Source organism: Myotis daubentonii, chromosome 12 (assembly GCF_963259705.1).
Source record: "Myotis daubentonii chromosome 12, mMyoDau2.1, whole genome shotgun sequence".
Lineage (NCBI taxonomy): Eukaryota > Metazoa > Chordata > Mammalia > Chiroptera > Vespertilionidae > Myotis > Myotis daubentonii.
In genome coordinates, this window is record NC_081851.1 from 67,076,344 (window position 1) to 67,101,309 (window position 24,966).

Consider the following 24,966-nt stretch of genomic DNA (forward strand, 5'->3'; position numbering starts at 1 on the left):
GCAAGCAGTGGCAGTGGCAGGGGTGGGGCCAGCTGCCTGCAGCCGGGGAAGGGAAAGCCCCAATAGGCCCTGATCTCAGGCCAGGCCTAAGGACCCTACCTGAGGGGTCCCGGATTGTGAGAGGGTGCAGGCTAGGTGAGGGACACCCCCCCCCCCCAGTGCACAAATTTCATGCATGGGGCCTCTACTTGTTTAATAAAAAGGATGGATAGATAGATAGATAGATAGATAGATAGATAGATAGATAGATACCACCTTTTCTTTATCCTTTCATCCACTGACAGACACTTAGGTTGTTTCCATATCTTGGCTATTGTGAATAACGCTCAGTGAACATGGAGTGCAGCCATCTCTCTGAAATACTGATTTGTTTCTTTGGCTAGATCCCCAGAAGAGGGGTCGCTGGGTCATAAGGTAGGATTGCTGGGTCTGTTTTTAGCTTTGGCTTATTATCCTCACCTGATGGATCTCAAAGTGAGGTCTGTGGATCAGCAGCATCAGCACCACCTGGGAACTTGTTAGAAGCAAATTCTCAGCCGCCACCTCAGGCTAAGGAAGCAGAAACCCTATGGGTGAGCCCAGCACTCGTGTTTTAATGAACCCCCAGGTGATTCCTGTGTGCACCAACATTAGAGCACCCCAACCTACCCCATCCAGATACAGAGAGAAATGCAGGTAATTAAGTCCTTATTCTGAGCACATGCATGTCCTATTTCCCCGAGATCCTAGTTCTAAGTGGAGAGCATGACACAAATAGACGAGCAAGGATGTTCATCTCAACATCGTTCACAATGAGAAGAAGCTACAACTGACTCATGTCCCTCATATCGGGAATAAAAAAATGAGCTGTGGTTTAGTCATGTCACGGGGAGCTGCTCAGCAGTGTAAGAGCACACGCTGCACCTCATATATCCACATGGCTGAATTTCTGAGAAGGAACAGGGTATTATTTAATCTTACAATACAAACATTAAGTCCATAATACAGAAACTTTATTGTTTATGCTTTCACACATTGGGAAGAGCATACATGGAAGGAGACCTGCTAACTTCAGGGAAGTGGGAAGAGAGCAGGAAAGGGTGGAGGGTGAGGCTTGCCTGTATCTTTTATTTCTTCAAAAAGAGGGAGAACGGTAGCAAATAAAGCAAAATATCAACATCTAGAAACAGGTATCTATTATTTTTCCTTTTTGAAGTTTAGGTTGTTTCATAACATGTCTTAAGCAGCAAATAAGTCACATAACTTCAGATGCTAATGAGAGCTGGAGGCCGAGAAGCAGAGGCCGGCGGAGCAGGCTGTCTCAGGGTGGGGGTGGGGTGGAGTAGGCTCCGGAGGACGGCTTGCCCACACCTGATGGCAGCGAGGCGCACTGGGCGGTCTGGGAAGGCTTTCCAGGCTGAGTGCAGGGACCGGGACTAAAGCGAGTCTCCCGGCGGGAGTGGGACGGCAGGGCAGGCAGGAAGGCCTGGGGACCCAGGCTCCGGACGCGGATGTTATTCTGAGCACAACGGGAGCCTCTGAAGAGTTGGAAGCGAGAGTGTGACATGATCACTTTAAAAAAGGAAAGCACTTGCTGCCCTTGAAACAGGCTGGAGTAGGACAGATGAGCAGGGGAAACCACTCGGAAAATCCTGCTCATTTCTAGGTAAGAGGTGAGAGGGCTGGGCCGCGGGGTGGCAGTGGACGCATCCAGAGTGGGTGGGTTCAAGCTCGGTCTTGAGTAGTTAGGGAATAGGACGCTGACCGCTGGTGTGGAGTGGGGTGTGGGAAGGGGAAAGGATGCTGGCCGCTGGTGTGGAGTGGGGTGTGGGAAGGGGACAGGACGCTGACCGCTGGTGTGGAGTGGGGTGTGGGAAGGGAACAGGATGCTGGCCGCTGGTGTGGAGTGGGGTGTGGGAAGGGGACAGGATGCTGGCCGCTGGCGTGGAGTGGGGTGTGGGAAGGGGACAGGACGCTGACCGCTGGCGTGGAGTGGGTGTGGGAAGGGGACAGGACGCTGACCGCTGGTGTGGAGTGGGGTGTGGGAAGGGAACAGGATGCTGGCCGCTGGTGTGGAGTGGGGTGTGGGAAGGGGGCAGGACGCTGACCGCTGGCGTGGAGTGGGGTGTGGGAAGGGAACAGGACGCTGACCGTTGGTGTGGAGTGGGGTGTGGGAAGGGGAAAGGATGCTGGCCGCTGGTGTGGAGTGGGGTGTGGGAAGGGAAGGGAACAGGATGCTGGCCGCTGGCATGGAGTGGGGTGTGGGAAGGGGACAGGACGCTGACCGCTGGCGTGGAGTGGGTGTGGGAAGGGAACAGGACGCTGACCGCTGGTGTGGAGTGGGGTGTGGGAAGGGAACAGGATGCTGGCCGCTGGTGTGGAGTGGGGTGTGGGAAGGGGACAGGATGCTGGCCGCTGGCGTGGAGTGGGGTGTGGGAAGGGGGCAGGACGCTGACCGCTGGCGTGGAGTGGGGTGTGGGAAGGGAACAGGACGCTGACCGCTGGTGTGGAGTGGGGTGTGGGAAGGGGACAGGCCTGCTGACCGCTGGTGTGGAGTGGGGTGTGGGAAGGGGACAGGACACTGACCGCTGGCGTGGAGTGGGGTGTGGGAAGGGAACAGGCCTGCTGGTTGCTGGTGTGGAGTGGGGTGTGGGAAGGGGACAGGACGCTGACCGCTGGTGTGGAGTGGGGTGTGGGAAGGGGACAGGACGCTGACCGCTGACGTGGAGTGGGGTGTGGGAAGGGGACAGGCCTGCTGGCTGCTGGTGTGGAGTGGGGTGTGGGAAGGGGACAGGCCTGCTAACCGCTGGTGTGGAGTGGGGTGTGGGAAGGGGACAGGCCTGCTGACCGCTGGTGTGGAGTGGAGTGTGGGAAGGGGACAGGACGCTGACTGCTGGTGTGGAGGGGGTGTGGGAAGGGGACAGGCCTGCTGGCCGCTGGTGTGGAGTGGGGTGTGGGAAGGGGACAGGCCTGCTGACCGCTTGTGTGGAGTGGGGTGTGGGAAGGGGACAGGCCTGCTGACCGCTGGTGTGGAGTGGGGTGTGGGAAGGGGACAGGACACTGACTGCTGGCGTGGAGTGGGGTGTGGGAAGGGAACAGGCCTGCTGGTTGCTGGTGTGGAGTGGGGTGTGGGAAGGGGACAGGACGCCGACCGCTGGTGTGGAGTGGGGTGTGGGAAGGGGACAGGACGCTGACCGCTGGCGTGGAGTGGAGTGTGGGAAGGGAACAGGCCTGCTGGCTGCTGGTGTGGAGTGGGGTGTGGGAAGGGGAAAGGATGCTGACCGCAGGCGTGGAGTAGGGTGTGGGAAGGGGACAGGACGCTGACCGCTAGTGTGGAGTTGGGTGTGGGAAAGAGTGTGATGATCAAGGACGATGCCCACGTCTGCAGCGTGAGCCAGTAATGAGCGATGGTGCCAGAGCTGGAAAGAATGAAGCAGGAGCTGGTCGGTGCAGAGAGAAGGCTGGGTGGTGGTGTTGGGCGCATTCTTGCGCGAGGCTGGCTGATGGTCAGAGTGGCGCGTTGGAAGTCAAGTGGAAAGTGTGTGTCAAGAATTTTTCAGTGTTGGTATTCTTCTGATCTAGTCATTTCATTAGCATTATCCTAAAACTTACTAGGTTATTCTAATACTAAATTCAAGGAATTTATCCTAAGCAAATTGTCCTTTTAAAAAAAATGCAAAGATATTCATCATAGTATTTTAAATATTTAAAAAATTTTAGGTGATAAGGCAAATATGACAAAACTACTCCGTGGGAATTTTTATAGCCATTTGAAATTCTATTTACAAAATGTTTTTATTAGCATGGAAAATGTTATGCTATAATGGAATTTGAAAGAAATTAAGGTTCAGAGGCTCTAGGCTTGTTTGGTTCAGTGGATAGAGCGTCGGCCTGCAGACCAAAGGGTCCCGGGTTTGATTCCGGTGAAGGGCACATACCTTGGTTGCAGGCTCCTCCCTGGCCCGGGCCCTGGTTGGGGCTCATGCAGGAGGCAACCGATCAATGTGTTTCTCTCACATCGATGTTTCTCTCTGTCTTTCCCTCTCTCATCCACTCTCCCTAAAAATCAATGGAAAAATATCCTCGAGTGAGGATTAACAAAAACAAAAAAATCTAAGCACAGAAACTTGAGTAGAACAAAAACTTGAGAGACCATTAGCAAATAATGGTCTCTTTACGGAGCATGGCACGTGGCTTTCTCATCTTTCCATATTAACAATTCTCTGTTGTGCAACGTGCGTAATAAAAAAAAGTTAAAATTTTACGTATGTGTATGTACATGTGTGTGTGTCTGTCCATATGTGTATCCATGTGTGCACACGTGTGCATGTGTGTGTATCCACATCCGTGTCTCCTGTCCTGTGCGCAGGTCCTTCGGAGTGCTGCTGTGGGAAATATTCTCTCTTGGATACATGCCGTACCCCAGCAAGAGCAACCAGGAGGTCCTGGAGTTTGTCACCAGCGGAGGACGGATGGACCCCCCGAAGAACTGCCCTGGGCCTGTGTACGACTCTTTTAGGGACATTTCTGCAAGTTACTAAGCACAGTTCTCCTTTTCAAAAAGCATCTGCAGCCCCATGTGCTTTGATAAGGTGGAAGGGCAGGTGGCAGGCCTCCCTTAATGCTCCCTTAAGACTCCCTTAATGGAGTCTGTGACTCCAGTGGGATGGGTTAGTCTTCCGGCCCCAAAGGCAGTAACTTCAACCCCAAAGAGATGTCCTTTGGCTGGCGGGAGGCCATGGGCTCACCAAGCTCACACTCCTCAGGAATGTGTGTTCTGGCCTCCACCCCTTCTACCCAACACCATTGTACCTGAGTCCCCTAAAAACAGGGTGGGGCAAAAGTGGGTTTATGTTTATTCATAAGAATAACCTCTGCTTTGCATGCTCGAAACTGTAAACCTACTTTTGCCCATTCCCCGCATTTTCTGTGTCCTGTCTGGCACCCCTCACCTGCTAGCCACAAGCAAGGCAGATGGGCAATGTAATCAGAATATTCCTCCCAGAGGTGACTTTAACTCAGGAATGGATGAGAGGGCCGTATTTAATGGGAACACAGGATGGTTGTGTTCATGGGCCTTGGTGTTAGCTTCTACACTTGGCACGATTCCTTGGCCTATCAGCAGAGGGCAGCATATGCCAACCACATGGGACCTGGGGTTACCACCCTCAAAGGCAGTGCCACCCCCACCCCCCCCCTCCACCCCCATCCCCATCCCCCGTCCCACTTAGAAAAGTGTGGGGAGAAGAAATGTACGTTTCATCCTGTTTCTCCTGATTTTAAGGAATGTGCTGGTCCTTCTTTCAGATACAGGATAATGACCCAGTGCTGGCAGCACCAGCCCGAGGACAGGCCCAACTTCGCCACCATCCTGGAGAGGATCGAATACTGCACCCAGGTACAGACCTGCCCCCTGGTCAGCAAGTTTTCCTGACGGCAAATGCCGAAACTGAAATAAAAGTTAAACCAGCCAGAAGATGTGAGTTGGGATCGTGAGGATGAATGTTAGTTATTATAAAGTAAAATGATGGGGCCCTCAGTCTGCAGGTTTTATGGTTAATACCAGTAGCTGCTGCTTTCTTCAGCAGCACGTGGCACATGGCTGCCACTCAACAGGGAATCAACCCAATTCACCAGCATAAATTCCCATCAGGCACCTCATGTTTTACTGAAGAAAACTGGATCTGCAGGGCAGTATGGGAAACCCCTGCTCACCAACAGTGTGGCAGGGGTCCTCCAACTACGGCCCGCGGGCCACATGCAAATACAAATATTGTCTTTGTTCCCGTTTTGTTTTTTTACTTCAAAATAAGATATGTGCAGTGTGCATAGGAATTTGCTCATAGTTTTTTTTTAAACTATAGTCCGGCCCTCCAACGGTCTGAGGGACAGTGAACTGGCCCCGTTTAAAAAGTTTGAGGGCCCCTGGTCTAGCCTCTTAAAAACAGACGGCTCTATAGGAGCACATTTTAAAAGATATACCTTTATTGGTTTCAGAGAGGAAGGGAGAGGGAGAGATAGAAACATCAATGATGAGAGAGAATCATGGAGTGGCTGCCTCCTGCACGCGCCCCACTGGAGATCGAGCCCTCAACCCCAGCCTGTGCCCTGACCGGGAAGTGAACCAAGGCTTCCTGCCTGGTTCATGGGTCGACGCTCAACCACAGAGCCACACCGGCTGGGCTGTCTGAGCACAGGTTGAATGACTCACTATAGACATCAATAATTAACAGAGGAGCTAAAATATAAATGAGAATCAGAAGGTAGTTATTTTTTATTCTTAAACTCTTTACTGATGAATACTAGATTGATGTGCTTTCTGTTAAACTGCAGTCATGGTTGTCCCAAATTGCATAACGTATTAAAGACTTAAATTTCCCCAAGTTTAAATTTCCTCCCACAAATTTTTCTCAAATCTCTGGCAACTGCTTTTGCTTTCCTCTATTACATTCCGTGGCCATAAATACGATCTGTGGATGAAAATAGCACAGAGTTGGTGTGTGAATGGTTTTCCTCGCAGCGCTTCGGCATTTGCCAGGGTTCACAAAGAGCCCGTCACACCCGGACTGGTGAGCCACTGCTCTGTGACATCTGACGTGTAACAATATGAAAAATATAGTCACGCATCACCCACCCAAACATGAGGAGAGCGGGAGGCAGCCAGGAAGAGATAAACCTTGTAAACCAACATGGGACGGTGTCTCCTCCCTCCCCACCCCCTTGCCCCATCTCACACACACAAACCTGGAGTCAGACACAGAGAGTTCTCTTTTTAGAAACATTTTATTGGGAAGAGACTGGAATAATTTTTTTAAATATATTTTATTGATTTTTTACAGAGAGGAAGGGAGAGGGATAGAGAGTTAGAAACTTCGATGAGAGAGAAACCGATTCAGCTGCCTCTTGCACGCCCCCGACTGGGGACGTGCCCTCAACCCAGGTACATGCCCTTGACGGGAATCGGACCTTTCAGTCTGCAGGCTGACGCTCTGTCCGCTGAGCCAAACCAGTTAGGGCTGGAATAATTTTTTAAACTAGTTTATAAGTTTTTAATCCACTAATCCGCAAGATTTGCCCAATAGTGGTCTCTGCAAAGCCTTTCCTGCCCCCACCCCTGCCCGGGCAGTGGGTGCACGGCTTCTAACCCAGGGCTTATCCTGCACTCGTCAAGGGTGAGGAGGGCTTCCCATTGGCTGCTTTAAAAAAATGTTTTTATTGATTTTTTAGAGCAAAAGGAAGGCAGAGGGAGAGAGAGAAACATCAATGAGGGAGAAACACCATCATCCATCGGCTGCCTCCTACACGCCCCCTGCTGGGGATCAAACCAGTGACCTCTTGGTGGACGGTCGATGTTCAACCATGAGCTACACTGGCCAGACTCCCATTGGTTTCTTATTCCCCAGTGCCTGTACATTAACATATTCCCAATAAACATTGAATGGTTTCCTCCTCAGTAAAGTAAGTGTGGGTGAGATCACTGCTCAGGTATCTTTCAGATCCAACATTCCGTGTCTGTGATTGAGTTTTAATCAGTTCGTTTCTCCTGCCTGTAGGATCCAGATGTGATCAACACGGCCTTGCCAATAGAATACGGCCCACTCGTGGAGGAGGAGGAGAAAGTGCCCGTGAGGCCCAAAGACCCTGAGGGAGTCCCTCCTCTCTTAGTCTCTCCCCCCGCAGGGAAAGGGGGGGACAGGCAGGACCCAGCCGCCCCGGCCCCCCTGCCCTCCACTTCCTCGGGCAAGGCGGTGAGGAAGCCACCGGCGGCAGAGGTCAACGTTCGAGTCGCCAGAGGGCCGGCTGTGGGAGGGGGACACGTTAACATGGCATTCGCTCAGTCGAATCCGCCATCTGAGCTGCACAAAGTCCAGCGATCCCGAAACAAGCCAACCAGCCTGTGGAACCCAACCTACGGCTCGTGGTTCACAGAGAAACCTGCCAGGAAGGCCCGCCCTCCAGCACAGAAGGAACCCGAGAGGGGAGGCCCGGGGCCCGGGGGCCCCATCCCACCCAGCGCTGCAGCGGGAAGAGTCCCCGGGGCTTCCCTGCTCCTGGAGCCATCCTCGCTGACTGCCAGCGTGAAGGAGGTGCCCCTGTTCAGGCTGCGTCACTTCCCGTGTGGCACTGTCAACTACGGCTACCAGCAGCAGGGCCTGCCCCTAGAGGCCGCCGCCCCCGGGGCCAGTCACTACGAGGACACGGCCCTCCAAAGCCAGCCTGGGCCCTGAGCCGGGCCCTCGCCTCTTTTCCTGGGGAACCCTGAGCCCATGGAGGGGGGCGGGCCACGGCTCCTCCACACGCCAGACCAAACGCCACTTTTCCTTTCGTGCCAACTTGTTTTGAAGAGCCACATCAAAGCTGTATTTTCCAAATGCTTTCGAGAGGTTTTGAGCATGGGTTCATCCTATCATTTCAAAAGAAAAACATGTCATACAGACAAGTGGGAGGTACGAGGCCCGGATTTGGCTGCATAAGGTTGTCGTGCGCGGCTGAGGCCCACGTCCTCGGGCCTCCACAGCTGGGGGGGGTCAGACGAGCTGCTCACTCACGAGGCCCGCACCTGGAGCCAGGGATGCGCCCTAACCTGGGTGCTGTGGACTGGACCACTGGGGGGGCGGGGGGCGGGGGGCAAAGAGGAGCTGTGTGTGACGAGTCAGCATGGGAAGGACATTCTCTACTTGGAAAAGGAAATTCATGGACAAGTAACTGAAGCGCCACGTGTCAGATGACAGACACTTTCGATCGTGCTACTCCTTGACGAGGGTAACATGTGATAGTGACGGAGGTTTAGAGGAAACGTGCGTGTTCTCACCTGCAGGAGGTCCTTCCAGTGGTCGAGCCCGGCGCAGACACGCTCAGCATTCTATCGATATACCTCATGCCTTAAGAAAACCTCCTCCCAAAGTGAGCCACTGATGTGAGGTTTCCCACTGGACTAAAGATCTAAATCAACTACTTTAAAACTTCCCACTAAAACAAACTCTGATCATTTAAAAATTTGAAGCAGCTGTGACACATCGCAGCATAGAAACGCATCCCTTCTCATGGGCTCATGTCAGTCCGTCTGGGCCAAAACCTTCTGCGTTTGGTCATGAACGCTGCCGGGCTGGAGTTCCTACAGATGACAGGCAGGTCTTTGGAGCAAAGGTCCTCGGGTGGCCTGAGAGGCGCTCCTGCGGGACCAGCATCCTTCCTCCCCGTGTTCACCCCCTTTTCTCTCCTGGTCATGTGGCCCCAGCACACATGGGAGCAGAGCTGCTGAAACACAGCATCATCTGCATGGCTATCAAATGCAGACTGAAACCAAGAACTTCTCCTCGGGGGGCAGTGAGTGCAGGACTTAAGGGACACCGAGGGCTGAGGTTGACCGCGCATGTCACAAAGTAGGGGTTCTGAGCTTGGTTTTCACAGATAATTTATCTCCACAAAAATATTACACACGCACTTACACAGCAACGCTTTGCTCTACCAGGAAGCTCGGATCCCATTCTTTCTGTCTGCTCTGCCTCCATCCTCTTGCCCAGGTCCTCTCCTGGTCCTAGCTGTGCCAAAGCCTTGCTCTGGGAGGAAAGCCTTGTTACCTGCGGGACTCTGAGCATTCCCAGCAAAAGCACTGTGTACACACCACCTTCTGACCTCCAGGTTCACCCGCATCTGGAGCATCGCCTTGGACGTGGGAAAGCCATTCTGTTCTGACAGCACCAGGCCGCGTTCACACCTCCCACACAGACCCCTGGCCCGGCCAGCGGCTCTGTGCATGGGCAGACGCGCTGACCGCTTTTCCTTACCCTCTTAGCTACATGTTTTCATCAGGCATAATGAACTCATCTCTAAATAACCATATCAGGAACGTTTTGGCTCATGCCAGGCACAAAAGTAAATAGTCCAATTATGTCAACATCCATGTAGCTCATAAACCACCCGAAGGGGCCAAGAATCACGCTTGGAGAACCGTGCTCCGAGGGATGGTGGCAGAGGAACACCAGAACTGAACATGTCACTTCGCATCTGTAACCAGTGACCATTAAACGGGGAGCATGCACACGCCTCCGCAGCCGACTCCTTATTGCTGTTATTCGGGGTGGGGGGGGGCAGGGGGGGGGAGGGACCTTACCCCTTTCTCTTCTTAAAAACTACAAATCATTACATTTTCAGATGATGCCCTACCACACTATTCACGTCAAGTTCAAATGACAGTCAAGTCTTAGAAGCCTGTATACACAGCTAAGTAAACGACTCCACACTGAGACACGACCGCCTCACGGCGTCTCGCTGAACTCCTGTAGGCCGAGGTATCAGCATCGGCACGGCATTAATCCGGACCCGGGTCCCCCCGGCCCTGCCCAGCCAGGTGGCCTCGGCGATTCACACAGAGGCTGTGATGCTCATGCTAACTATGGGCAGGCACAAGTCAAGTTTGCAGAGACCACGTGAATTAAACCATAAGCCAGAACAATTATTTCCATCCCATGTCCATATAGAAGCTCATCAGCGTTCACAACCATTCCGCTGGGACACTGGCCGTTAGTGAGGAATGACCAGGTAATTAAATGGGGCACCCCCAAGTGAGAGCAAATCGAAACAGCAGGGATAAACTTTCTTAGCACCATCTTCTTAGTAGTCGGAAATCTGGAATGTCCTCTCCCGTCAGGGTGAGTTCTGGCTCCCCTGGGGTCGCTGGGCCAGCCTGCGCCTCAGTGTCTCCACAAACAAAACCGGACAGTGGCCCCTGGCCCCCGGCCCCAGGAGAGTATAAACTGGGGGGAAGCACCTCGCTCCTCCCACGCCTCTTGAATTGCCCAGTGATTTGGGGCTGGGTCGGGGGGAGGGGAGCTGCAGAAGCCAGAGTCTGTGCCCCTACCCCCAGCACTGCAGCTCTGGGGGTTCCTGTGCCCACGCCCCTGCCCGCCAGCATCCCTGGCTCCTCATCTGTCCCTTGTTTAATGACAGTAGCAAGAACCCTACCGGAACCAAGTCCTTTTCGGCTCAAATCATGAATGGAAAACTGTCGTCAAGCTTGGGACTGAGTGTGAAAGTAAGCATCACAGAAAGGAAGAGTTTTAGTCAATTGAGTAATCCTGTTTTAAAAATTCCTGGCATCTCCATCTGACAGTAAACTCGATAGCTCTAAGATGTTTTCTGTAACTGCAGATTAACTTTATCCCACTCAGAAAATCTAAGTAATTGGGCTATTTTAATAGATTTCCCTCAGTAATAGCAGGATTAAAATTCATACAAGCTTTGTAGACTAACACAGATGCCTGTGGATTCAGACTACTCAATAACAGACTCCCACAACAAGATTCATAAAATTGTCTGGAGTGTTGTCAATCTGTCTTTAGCGATTTTTTAAGTGGGTCCCCAAAGAACATACAATTTGACTTTGCCAATTTCATCATAGCAGATGGCTCCCCGTGTTGTGTGAACAGACAAAACAAAAACCAGCATTTCTGTCATCCTCCACAAGACGCCCTAAAACAAAAACAACTACCGAGAACAAACAGTGAGGCGTCTGTGTTAAAATGCTGTTTTCAGTTGGTAGCCTGAAGCAGGTGTATTTAACTTTCAAGGCGCTCCTCATGGGCAAAGCTATTTTTAGCTCTAGATTAACTGCTTTAAAACGTTGGAAGAGCTCAGAGTGAGCACAGACTATTATTACTGACAACTGAGAGGCGGGAGGAACCTGACCCACAAACTAAAGCCACGACGGTCCTCTCCTGGGGCTGAGCAACGGTCAAACCAGTGCTGCCCGCGCCCACGGCCAGGCGCGCGGCCAGGCTCACCTCAGAAAACTCCAAGGACCCGCGTCTGTTCGCCCGCTGCCCGCTGTCCGCAGACCTGCGGCCCATGGCCTCCTCAAAGCAGTTATCCGCCCTCACTGAAATCAGCAGGCGCCTACCAGCTGGTTGTATGTAGTCTTAGCCAATGAGCTCTCACTAAGCCTTAGCAACCAATGTATCAGTGCCCCAAGGATATTTACATGTTAAGAAAGGCCATTTTCCAATAGAGATGAGTAGCAGACTGCTAAGACTTCACATGAGTATAACGGTTTGGGTGGCTTAACACCCATCAGTTATTGAGAAACAGCAAGCGGACTGGGCAGGAGTGAAAGGACCCAGGTAGTAGACTGCAATTATCTGTGGAGGGGGGCGGGAAATAGGTTTACAGTTGTTCTTGTTCGTAGGGAAAATAATATAATAAGTAATCATTCAAGAATAAACTGTGTTTTCCGTACTCACAGCTGTAAACCTGCTTTTGCCCCACCCTGTGTGTGACTCAAGCCAGTTAAACGCCTATCTCTCATTTAAAAACATGAGCAGTTTGGTCTCAAAGGCCCCTTCCAACTCCAAAGTCTGGGATTCCGCAAGCCTTCTCCTCAGAGAACGTAAATTCCATCCATCCGCAAGACATGACCGGGGCGGGGGTGAGGGGGTGGGCGGTGTTCTTGACCTTGACTCTTAAAGCATTTAGAGCCAATTAATTCAGTGCACTACCCAGGGGAGCCAAATTATACTTAATCTTTATACAGAAATGGACCAGAAAGAAGTTTAGTATTAGATCGTTGTTTATCCTTTCTATTCAGAGATTCCTTCAACAAATCATAAAACCGTTACCACAGCAGAATGAGGTCAGCCAGGGTGGTTCCTGGAAGAAGCAAGGCTGACAGGACTGAGACGCCTGTCCGTCAATGACCTCACCCCTTCAGTGTCACACACTTATCTCTCTGGTTCCATTTGCCACAAGTGCGGGCTTATCATCACAGTAAAGTTATAAAGCGTACCTTCTGAAGGTTACCTTCACCATCCCAAAGCGAAGTAACAGCACCCAGCGGAGGCCCATGACCCTGACCAGGCAGCACCTGTGGGCCCAGCATCCCTACACAAGTGTCCTGGTGCCATTGTGTTGAGGAATTCATTGGGAACAGGAGTCCTTGCTCCCAATTACCATAGAATTGGATAGACCCCCTCTTTTCAGATTTATAGCGACACCCACTGCCACTGGATGGCGATTTCTGGAAACTTGTGGTGAATGCTAGAGCTTTCTAGTGGATCTAGAATTCCCCACAGACAGCCAATTCAAATAATCCACCAAAAGACAAGATTGGGAAGGCAAGTTACCTACATTTTAGTACATCTGAAAGTCAAGAAAAAAAAACAATTTAAATATTTTTGTATTATTTCAAAGCAATATTTATATAGACCTTCACAGTTCTCAGAATAAAGTCATAGGAAAGACAGACATTCTTTTTCCTCGTGTCTGGACCAGCAAGCAGCTGGGGACAGAAGGTAAGAAACTGAGCAGAACAGGACACTGGATCCCCTGTGTCACACACCAGTGTGCAGTGGGGCCCCAGAAATCTCATTCCCTGAGCTCTACTCCCTTTGAGAAAAACATCATTTGAGAAAATTACACTTTAACTAATATGACTAATCTATTGGAATTCTCATTAGAAACCATTTGAATTGGCAGGTTCAGGAAAGGAGATTGAAATTGTTCACCTTCCTCTTCTCCTCTGTCCATCATCCATAATACAAACTCCACTTTCCCTGCTATCAACAAGGGACTTGGTATGACTATTAAAACATTTTAACATCCACCTCAGGATTCTTTTTCCAACAGCACTGGGTAGCAATACCCATCGTTCATAAGGAGAACTGGCAGGGACAGCCCATGTCGCACCCCAGCTGACTGGGACCTAAGCTGAACCCAGAGGTCATGTCCAGAAGGAATGACAAGAACATCCTGAAGCTGTGCGTACGATTTTAAGATGATTTATTTCCACGTCCGTTTATTTTGATTTATGTGAAAAATAATTTGTTCAGTCTTCAAGAGGGTACGTCCACTTCGAGGAAAGGGGAGGTGGGAGAACTTACCCTCCGTGAGATCTGACACACGTCAGATCACACATCCGGCTGCTTAAACCTCCTACACTTCAGAGACGCCTCAGGTTCAAATCCAGTACAAGTAGGTTTCGGAGACTATTTGATTTTATTTATCCAGTTTGAACAACACTAACTACGTGCCCACTCCTGAGACCACATCCTCCGGACAAAGAAGCCGGCCCTTGCATCCCTCCACGTACGCTTCCTCTCCCCCCTATAACAAGGAGCATTAGCAAAAATGTTGGTAGAAAAATTCCATCCGCCCGTGCAAAGGCATCACACCCTGCTTGTAATGAAACCATGATGTGGCCTCCTTGTTCAGCCCACACAGCTTCCTTAGGAATGCCCGCTGTGGATCCGAGCCACGGGTGTGTAAGGGCCTGTGTGTGGACCGAGGGGTATTGCTGAACATTACCAAACACGTGTGATAGTGTGAGTTTTGTATTAACTAATATATTTGTATCATAAATAAGTGTAGTGAAGCCAAGGGCATGAAGAAAAATAAAAAGTGAATTCTCCTACTGCCTTGCAGTGTGGCCGTGCACATTACAGGTCGCCGAGTGAATCACTTAGATAACAAATGTCTGGAGGGTAGTTACACGACTCGATCTGTTTCTTAATTAAGAATGATTCCGAACACAGGAGGTCTCTAGCCATCGGTCACTGCGGCTTAAATAATGTTATCACAGAGTCTACATAGGTAGGTCCAAAATACAACTCTGAAATGAAATGCTGGGCACACTCAGGTCAGATCCAGTTCACTCTCCCTCTATCAGACACACACATCACCATGCTCTCTAAATGATAGGTCAGCAAACGGGAATTCAGAGCCAGCCCCGGGAAAACACAGAGGCAGCTGCCTAGGCGATCCTGCTGTGTCTTTCCTGCCCCCTTTTCTACCCGACACCCGACATTTTCTAGCTCCTTCATGCCACTGTTCCGGCGTAACGCTGGGCTACACGCCCTCTTTCCTCCCTTACACGTAAGACTCCGGGTGCATGGCCGGCGCCCAAGGCCCGTGTGAAGCCCAACAGCACCTGCTGCAGACGCGGCGGCTGCTGCCTCTGGACTCGGTGAACATCACCAAGCACCGCAGGAGCCGGGAATCACGCAGGCGCTGGGAACTAAGCGACGAGCGAAGCAGCCAAACATCCAGCCCTCGGGCCACTGAGGGGAGAGAGATAACAAGCAAAAATGCTACCGTGACCAAGAGTGCTAAGTGCTAGGGAGACAAACTAAACACGCGGGGAGGACGGGCGTCAGGAGAGGCTGCGGGGGGCTCACAGCGGGCCCACAGTCTCGGCCCAGGTCCGTGAGCTTCTGTATCTGAACACTTTTAAGCACTCGCAATATCCCCACCAAGTTACCCTAAAACACAGACGAGTTTTTAGTAGAATGCAGACAATCCTATGTAATAAAAGCCTAGGTGGCGTTGCACGACTCCGTCACAAGATGGCCGCCGCGATGTCATTACAAGACGGCCATGACGTCATCACAAGATGGCCACCGCCACGTTGTCACAAGGTGGCTGGCAGGGGAGGGCAGTTGGGGGCAATCAGCTGGCAGGGGAGCAGTTAGGAGCCAGCAGTCCCAGATTGCGAGAGAGATGTCCGACTGCCTGTCCCTGTGGGATCGGGCCTAAACCGGCAGTCGGACATCACCCAATGGGTCCCAGATTGGAGAGGTGCAGGCCGAGTTGAGGGACACCCCCCCCCATGACGAATTTCATGCACCGGGCCTCTAGTTATTTATATATTTTTTAAATCTAACTTCAAAGTGTTCTGCCCTGCCTTACATAAACCAATGAAATCCCACTGGTATAAAAGACAGTTAAGCAATTTTAGAAAACTGTAGAAACACATTATTTTCTTAGGTGGCTCTCTGCCCATCAAAACACTATAAAAGGGGGTGGCTAGAAACGTATCTTTATTGTTGAGTGGAAAGCATGACACTTCTTAAGATGCTTTATAGGAACAGGACAAATCCAAATCATTACTGTAAGGAAAAAAAAGTTAAGTCACTGAGAAAGGCAGCGTGGCGAGGGGAGGGGAGGGGAGGGGGCGGAAATGACAAGATACCTTCCAAAACCAAATAGCTTCCCTTTTATTAATGCTCAAGAAGTGAATTTTGACATCAATAAGCAAAACAAATGAAAACATCAAACTTGTTTGTATAGCATCTGTAAACATACACATTAATAATCCTAATCTAAATATGAGAATTATTCTGATCTCAAAATGCAACACTGAATTGTGTTCCATTACTGCTTCTAACTTACAGTGTTTTATAGTCAACAGGAAGAATTATAGACACCCAAGTTCAGTATAACCAGGGATTTCATGTCAAGGTATAAATAGAGTCTTTAAGAAATAAGCTATATAATAAAATAAGTTTACTTTTGAATAGCAGTACAGTCATTTTCTTCAGTCAATAAAAATATTCCTTGGTTATAAAGCAGCCTTATTTTGCACATGTATTTCAGGAAAATAGCTCTAACAATATTTGAAATGCCACGTTTCTTTTTTAAAAGGCAGCGAAGCAACAGAATTCTGATTTTAAATAGTATATTGCAAAATAGTTCAACCTAGTATTTCTAAGCACAAAGTAAGCTCCATTCTGAAGGAGGATTTTAATCTTATAAAGCAAACTGTTCCAATATTTCTGTTGTAGATTAAGGTCTAAATATCTACAATTAGGGATCAATCATTACACATATAAGACCATAAACTTCAATACATATCCACAATACAAATGCTTGGCATTATCACCTCACTCTGTTATGAAGAGCAGTTTGTCAACACACGCTCAACAAGGAAAATAAAGCCATGATGACTCAGCCCCGCAGCTGTAACAGAATGGTTTTCAACAAATGAAAATACAAAACAGCCACAAGAGCGAACACCAGATTTATGAGTAAAACAAACAAACAAAAAAACGAGAAATCATAAACACTTAAATGATTAACTACTACATTCTCCCTAACACATCTTAATTTGCACTCTTCTCTTCAATATAATTTTTTAATGTTTTTCATACCCCAGGAGGAAATGATGGCAAAGATGAAAGTGCTTCCTATGGTAAAGTGCTTCGTGTGTGTCTGTGTGTGTTTTAGAGATCTGTCCAATAAGGAAGTTAAATAAGTATGTGCAAAAAACCCTCATTATGACTTGAACTCATACACCTACGAAGCAGTCACCGACTCAGACGAGAAAGCTGAGCGTATCCGCTTTGTACAGAGGAAAGAGCGTGAGCCACGCTCCGGAGACCCACGCTCCCGCCTCAGGCCTTGGCCATCTAGCCAGTGGCTGTGGGTGAGAAAACGGCTCAGAGTCCACGTCCGTGCTTGGCAATGGACGCGAGGCTGAGCTCAGGTGCCTCCAAGGCCCCATCCAACTCCAAAATTCTAACCGAGCTTTCGATGAGGCCCTCCTGAAAGGGCAAATAATTTTGCCCCAAGTATGAAAAATACACTAATCACAGAGCTTCTTATTGTACTACTAGTACAGGACGAAACGAAAACCCCAAAATACTTGACAAGAAAAGGCCATGTGAACATCAGATTTAAGCAAAGCTGGGCAAACCCGCACGACCAGGAAACACCCAGTACAGTGGGGCCTTGACTTATGAGGGTCCCGACTAACCAGATTTTTGAGATACCAGCTGTCTCTCAGCCGATTTTTTGCATTGAGTTAATAGAGTAATTTGAGTTAACGAGCTCGGTCTCGGAACAAATTAAACTCGTAAGTCAAGGCCCCACTGTACTGTGTGCACAGAGGAGACAGAGCAACAGCAGCGGGCCACCCACGGGCACGTTTACCCTACGTCTTGGAACTGTCTTGGGTCTAAAGCTTCAAAAGCTTTTAAAAACGCTTCTTTCAAAACTGTTCTGAGGGAACCATGACCCCCACAGTCCACAGTGCTAGCTTTTCAAAGGAGTCCCTCTGGATTGTAATTGTGGTTTTTAGGAAGACAGCCATATTTTCAAATTTTAAATAGTGGCTAATTAAAGTCGACATTTGCCGACTCTTTATTCTATGTCTTACATACACATGCATGCGTGTATGCGCGCACACACACACACACACACACGCTCACTCACCGAACACGCCAGGAGTTTAACTCAACAGTTCTCATCCACGAGCTTCGACCCGTTTATTCCGCGGTAGGTTACGCGGCTCGGTCTCACCAGGACGCCGTGGTTCGGCTTGCAGGTGAAGTAGCGCGTGTCGCCCACGGCTCCGTCGTTTCTCCCCTTGGCGCTCCGCAGCTCCAGCCCCAGCCAGATCCCCAAGGCGAAGTCGGTGGGGCCCACGTAGCGCACGGTGCCCATCTCGTTGGAGCTGGTGAGCAGGACCTGGGAGCCCTCGTGCAGCCTCGCGCCCCCCTCCGCGCCCGGGGCCGAGCCGCTCCAGCTGCGGCGCAGCGCGGTTTTCGATCTGTTCCCGGGAAAAGGAAGAGCGTGTGAAGGCCAGGTGATGCGACTTACCGCCTTCATCTCCACTGCGGCTCACAATTCGGTCACAAGAGAGAATACTTTATGTTCACAACTTGAGTTTTTTAGTCTAAATAGCAATAGTAGAATAAGCTTTTGTTTGACATTTTAAAAGATTTCCCTTTTGACTATTTTAATACTATACTAATCTGGATTTAAAGAGAGAGAGAGAGAGAGAGAGAGAGAGAGAGAGAGAGAGAGAGAGAGAGAGTGAGTCCTGGCTGGTGTGGCTCAGTGGTTGAGTGTCATCCCGTGCATCAAAAGGTCACTGGTTCAATTCCGGGTCAAGGCACATGCCCAGGTTGCGGGTTTGGTCGCTGGTCAGGGTGCATATGGGAGGCAACCAATCGATGTTTCTCACATCTATGTTTCTTCCTCTCTCTCTAAAAGTCAATGAACACATATTTTTAAAAATATACACACACACATATATACAGCAAACACCCACCCAGCCTGCTAGACAGCATCTCACAGGCCCTCCCAGAGCCTCAGGGTATGGGGTAAATAAATGTAAACGAAAAAGAGAAAAAGAGATTCTCTCTACAAGAAACAAACCAATAAACAAAAATGCATTTTGAGCAGCATACCCCCAAGGCAGAGTGGGAGTTTTTTTTTTACTAGTAACATTCATTACCTTATGCAAACAGGCCTGGCATTGCTTTCATGCACTGCTGAAAATAGTAAATCAATTCTCTGACTAATTAAACAGTTCAACAAAAAACCGTCCACCCTCTTCAATGATAACACAAAATGTAAATTCCTCCAACGTTTATTAACAGGACTAAACCAATTCGAAAACGTGTGCAGTGCAGCACCTTCAGTTCCGGGGACATCTTTAAGAGAACTCCTCTCAGTGCACCCATCCACGGTTCCCTAAGTGATAAAGTCCTACCCAGCCAAGTGAAAGGTACAAAACCCACATTTCCTCCTTCGCAGAGTCCCGCCCAGCTCCCCTCGAACGCTGTGTTTCTAAATCTCCATACTCACTTGGCAAAAGCGTTTCTCCGGTTAATCTCTTTCTGGGAAGAAGCCGAAGTGGTACTGAAGCTTCTCCTAAAACCTAAACATGCAAGTTAAGGTCAGAAGAGGGGAAAAACCGCCATGTGCAGCCCTTATTAAAAGTTATCTTTTATCATTCCTCCTGCAGATGTTCTGCTAGTTCAGTTGTTCCTTCGGAAAGAGAAAGCACAGACATAAGTACATCTAGAATACAGAAGTAGTTCAGATTTCACGGCAAATTTGCATCTGACCTTTCTCAAACAAAGTGCACGTACATGAGCAAGTTATGATCAGGACATACATTCGGAAGTTTTATTAGAAAGGTTCTTGAAAGCCAAATAACACTGAAGTATATATTGATAAAGCTGAATCTTTTTTCTCAAATATTAATCTTGATAAATCATATAAAATAGGATAAAAGATTTAAAAACACTATCACTAAATATATCTAATTTATTAAATAATAAAATTTCAGAGCTGATGACTGCTGCCATCCCCAAATGACAGTGTAATCTAAAAAATAAAAAAAGATTTCACAAAAGGTAAATTTCTAAAAAGATGTTTTTAAAAAGAAGGGACTTCCAGTTCTGCAGTTAATGCAGACCCAATGAATGAATCTCTTGACTAAAGCAAGTATCATTTAAAATAACTATAATGCATTTATTTAATACTGTTGAGCTGACACAAAAGGTCCAATTTCAAAGAGGCCAAACCTAAAAAGAGAAACCATGAGAGGTAACCAAGCACCAAAGCAATATGCCATCTTGAACCACAGGTGTCACTGACTTCTGGGGACCAGCCGCCGCCTCGCTGCTGCCCAGGACACAGGGACGGCCAGCCAGCTGCCAGCAGGGGGACTCTCTCCAGACTCCTGGTTCAGCGAGGGTCCCAACCCGCTCCCCTCAGTGTAAGGTTATCAAGAAACAAAATGAACACCATTTGGACAAAGACAAAGGTCACCTGAATACTCAAAAACAGGCAACATTTCCTCCCTCAGAACTTAGGGTCATGTGCACAGTTCATTTTGTCTGCGTGACATTTTAAAAGCTGCAGAGGCTATAGATTGAGACAGCCCCAGGCTGGGCAGTGCCTAGAGACAACAGGCAGAAGTAAATAGGAGGCATCAACCTAGGCCTCACAAGTCCCCATCCATGCAGGGGTCCTCAAACTTTTTAAACAGGGGCCAGTTCACTGTCTCTCAGACCGTTGGAGGTCCGGACTATAGTTTAAAAAAAACTATGAACAAATTCCTATGCACACTGCACATATCTTATTTTGAAGTAAAAAAACAAAACGGGAACAAATACAATATTTGTATTTGCATGTGGCCCGCGGGCCGTAGTTGGAGGACCCTGCATTAGAGTGAAAGGAGTATCGCACAATAATGAACTACAAACCCACAGCACAAAGCATCGGAAGTTAGGCTCGACAGAAACAGATGGCGACTCAGATTCACAAAGACATCAAATCCTGAATCATTTGACATAAAATAAAAGATAACATTGAAAATGTTTAAAGACATATAAGAAAAACTTGAAAATATGGAGAAAGAGTGACAATAAGTAACAAACAGATTTACCAAAAAGAAAAGAAACCTTTATAATTAAAAACTTTGTGGTTAGATTAAGCAACAGAATAAATATCGCTAAAGAAAGAACCAGGAGCCCTAACCGGTTTGGCTCAGTAGATAGAGCAGCGGCCTTCAGATTGAAAGGTCCCAGGTTCAATTCCGGTCAAGGGCATGTACCTTGGTTGAGGGCACATCCCCAGTAGGGGGTGTGCAGTAGGCAGCTGATTGATGTTTCTTTCTCATCGATGTTTCTAACTCTCTATCCCTCTCCCTTCCTCTCTGTAAAAAAATCAATAAAAATATTTTTTTTAAAAAAAAAAAGAAAGAACCAGGAAATGAAAAGATGGATCTGAAGATACCAGATGCTGTCCAGGGAGACAAAATTGTGAAAAAGCCGGAAGAGGCATGGGAAAGTGAGAAAGGCTACTGTACAGCTCGTCCGAGTTTCAGAAATAGATAGTGAAGAGAATGAAGGAGAAAATACTGTAACTATATAGACAAGAATTTTTACAGAATTGATCAGATACTAATTCCCAGATCCAGGAAGATCCCTGATTCCGAACAGGATAAACAAAAGAAATCCCCACCTACACACATCACAGTGAAGCTGTGCAACACCAAGGAAATAGAGACCTTGAAAAGCAATCAGAAAGAAACGATGAATCACCTACAACAGTGTGGATTGGACAGGCTCGTAGCTGACTTCTCAAAAAATACAGAAGACAGAAAACTGTAGCATTATATTGTCAATGTGCAGGGAGAAAATATCTTTCAAACTAAAATGTTCACTGCGTTTTTGTTTTCCCCAGTAAAACTATCGTTAGAAAAGACAAAAACTTGGTACAAACAGACCTCTTTCTAAAAGGACTTTTAAAGAATATACATGAAGTAGAAATAAAACAATGCCAGGTGTAAGTTTTGAGGATAAATGACAAGAGCTATTTGTAAATGGATGAGCAAATTAAATAAACAATGATTACATATAAAAACTATTATAATAATGGAAAATTTGTGGGGGAAATAAAATAGAAACTGAATAACTCAGTTTTAAAACTTTTCTATTATTTGGGGAAGAGTAAACATAATGATTATGTTTCTCCCCCTTCCTCTCTCTCTGAAATCATTTTTTAAAAAAAAATCAGCCCTGGCAGCTGTGGCTCAGTCGGTTGCGCTTAGTCCCAGGCACTGAAAGGTCGCGGCTGATTCCTGGTCAGGGCACATACTCAGGTTGGGGGTTCGATCTTCGATCAGGGAGGCATATGGGAGGCAGCTGATTGATGGTTCTCTCTCACATCGATGTTTCTCTCTCTCCCTCCCTCCCTCCCTCTCTAAAGTCAATAAAAATATATTTTAAAAAATATCAGAAAAGCAATCAGAAAGAAAAGATAAATAAAACAGAAAATAAATAAGTCAGTTTCTATTTTATTGAGAACTAAAAAAAGGAGTTAGGGGGAAACACAGGGCATTCTGTCGTTCAGATAATTGTCCTCTTCAGCTTGGGGGCAGGTAATAGATGTGATTATGATTACATAAACTATACAAATACACTTTTACACTTTTTTGTATACATACATACTTCACAATAAAATGCTTCAATAAATAAAAGCAAAGGGATAGTTATTAGGAACATAAAACTGTAATCTTACCAGGATAAGAATGAGTCTGTTTATTAGAAGAAATTTCTGAAAGTGTATCCAGGGAATCTGTTACTCTGTAAATAAAACAAGTAATACAAACCTTATTAGAAGTTGCTGGTGTTCAGATTTGAGATTGGCTCTTAACTGAGGTTTCACACCAATGGTTTTCTTATTTCACTCATTCAACAAACATTTATGGAGCACCTATTATGAGCCAGGATAAACTTCAGTCTAGCATCAGAGACAGGCAATAATCAAACAGAAGATACCTTCTGTTTATCCCTTCTTTGTTACCTAACAATAATTTGTATAGAAAAAGTCAACTTAAAGTGAATTCACTTAAGATAGGGACCTGACTTTACTTCTTTGTAAATTTATCTTCAAGGATGAAACTAAAAACTATGAAAATAAGTTTATTTTATGTTAAATTTAACAAATGTTATAGTTGTAAAAATATCACGTTCTTTTTTCTCGTTAATCCTCATCCAAGGATATTTTTCCATTGATTTTTTTTTTAAGAGAGAGAGTGGAAGGGAGATAGAGAGAGAGAGAAATATCAATGTGAGAGAGACACACTGATTGGTTATCTCCCACACACACTCCAACCAGGGCCAGGGATCAAGACGGTACATGCCCTTGACCAGAACTGAACCCGGGTCCCTTCACTGTGTGGGCCGACACTCTATCCACTAAGCCAAACTGGCTAGGGCATCACATTTTTAAATTTAAGAAAGATATCAGCTGAGTCTGTAAGTGTGTGATTTTTCTGATAAAATTATATGGCTAAAACAATTCAACATTTTTTTACTTTATATTTGACTCTAAGCATAAACATAAAGGTCGCTTTCCTGACAGGTTTGCCTTTATTTTTTAACTAGAGGCCTGATGCACGAAATTCACAGCCCTGCCCCCCGCCCACTGGTCATTCCAGAAGGTCGTTCCAGAAGGTCATTTGGCCATCTGGTTTAATTAGCATATTAGCTCTTTATTATATAGGGTATTCAAATCATTATTTTTAAAAGACCAATTCTAACAGTCTTATTTTCTTTCAATTGTTTGCTGACCTAAATCTGCAAAGCCTTCACTGTCAATCACTTCCTCCAGCACACTGCTGCCATCAATAAATCCTGCAACTCTTGCAATATTTGCAATTTCATCCTGCAACTTATATGCATCTTTTTTACATAATATTCATCATACAGCAATCAATGACAGACTCATGAACACAAAAAATATGACTTGATGAAAAGACAGATACTTGAATTAAGTGGTGATGGATAGTTGAGAACTTAATTCTAAAAGTGATTAGTTAATTCGTAATAAGGATCTATTAGTGAGAACTAAGAATAAGAAAATTAATACTATGCTGATGCCCACTTGGGCAAAAAGATGGCTAGATAGATAGTTTTCTTAGCATTTCTCTAAAGAAATGTTGGTTGATTTATATGTTAATGGAAGAAAAGGTATAAACTAGATGGAAGTTGGGTGTTAGTAGAAAGCCTCCACGCAGAGGCAATAACATGTGCAAAGATTCTGGACAAGAGGCACATTTTTTAAATAGAAAAGGGGGGTGTGGGGCAGGGAGAGGGCAGGCCAGCCACAATCTGGGAGAAAACGCTGAGCCACTATTTTATTAAGACTGTCCTCACGCAGCCCCTAGTTTTAAATTCTTCCTTCTTCACTACAATAAATTCAATAAAAAGGATTAAAAAATCCTTCCTTATGGAAGATCAGTGGTGTCTTTAAAGAGCTCCAAAGCTGGTTTAAATGAGAAACTCCTCAAAATCAGGGACCATGTCTGTTTTATTTGCTTACAGAATGCCTAGCACAGCACAAAGTGCTAAAAGACACTTAATAGTATTTGATGGGGATGAATGAGACAATCAGAAGATGACAGGAAGACAGCTGGATCGAGACAGCAGTTCATTTAGAGAGAGCCCCGTTTCTTTTAAGAGGGAGCTGCTTTTAAATGAATCACCTTAAACACGACGAAATGGAAGGCAAGGGGGAAAAAACAAATTAAAAAACATGTGTTCCATTAACAAAGCGAGAAAAGGATGAAACCATGTAAAAGAAAGCAGCTTCATAATCTAAGAGGAAAGGCTGTTACAGCATAAAAAGCACTGCGCTCGACGTGATCAATACCTGCCGCGCCTACAGGAAGCCACCCTATGTTCTCTGGGTAATCGAACATGAAATGAACGACCCTGTCCTCCTGACCAGGAGACAAATAAAACTTGTAGGAGACCGTAGCAATGTGTTAATGAAGATTTTTCCCAAGTAATATGAGAACCCAGAAGACCGTCACATTCCGCATGGATTTTACCCCCTAGTCCATCACTGTAAGATACAGGCCCTGCGGAGAGCCACGGGGCCTCTTTTAACCACTGCTAGGCTAGATGGGCT

General features: G+C 47.2%; 2 protein-coding genes across 7 annotated transcripts in view; one reads left to right on the forward strand and one right to left on the reverse strand.

Moving 5' to 3' along the window:
- Window positions 1–8,601, forward strand: part of ALK (ALK receptor tyrosine kinase) — a 577,143-nt gene extending 568,542 nt beyond the window's left edge. For both annotated transcript variants that reach the window (XM_059660239.1, XM_059660238.1), the window contains 3 exons: window positions 4,349–4,483; window positions 5,287–5,377; window positions 7,533–8,601. In XM_059660239.1, coding sequence (XP_059516222.1) covers window positions 4,349–4,483; window positions 5,287–5,377; window positions 7,533–8,207 — 901 coding nt within the window. In that variant the 3' untranslated portion in view covers window positions 8,208–8,601. The remainder of the gene's footprint in view (window positions 1–4,348; window positions 4,484–5,286; window positions 5,378–7,532) is intronic.
- A 7,340-nt stretch (window positions 8,602–15,941) lies between these two features.
- CLIP4 (CAP-Gly domain containing linker protein family member 4) overlaps window positions 15,942–24,966 on the reverse strand; it is a 53,864-nt gene continuing 44,839 nt past the window's right edge. For 4 of the 5 annotated variants that reach the window (XM_059660234.1, XM_059660231.1, XM_059660232.1 and 1 more), the window contains 3 exons: window positions 22,570–22,634; window positions 19,342–19,414; window positions 15,942–18,298 (listed from right to left, as the gene is read on the reverse strand). In XM_059660234.1, coding sequence (XP_059516217.1) covers window positions 17,983–18,298; window positions 19,342–19,414; window positions 22,570–22,634 — 454 coding nt within the window. In that variant the 3' untranslated portion in view covers window positions 15,942–17,982. Of the gene's footprint in view, window positions 18,299–19,341; window positions 19,415–19,466; window positions 19,525–22,569; window positions 22,635–24,966 lie in introns of those variants that run through there. The other variant, XM_059660235.1, reaches the window with a different exon arrangement.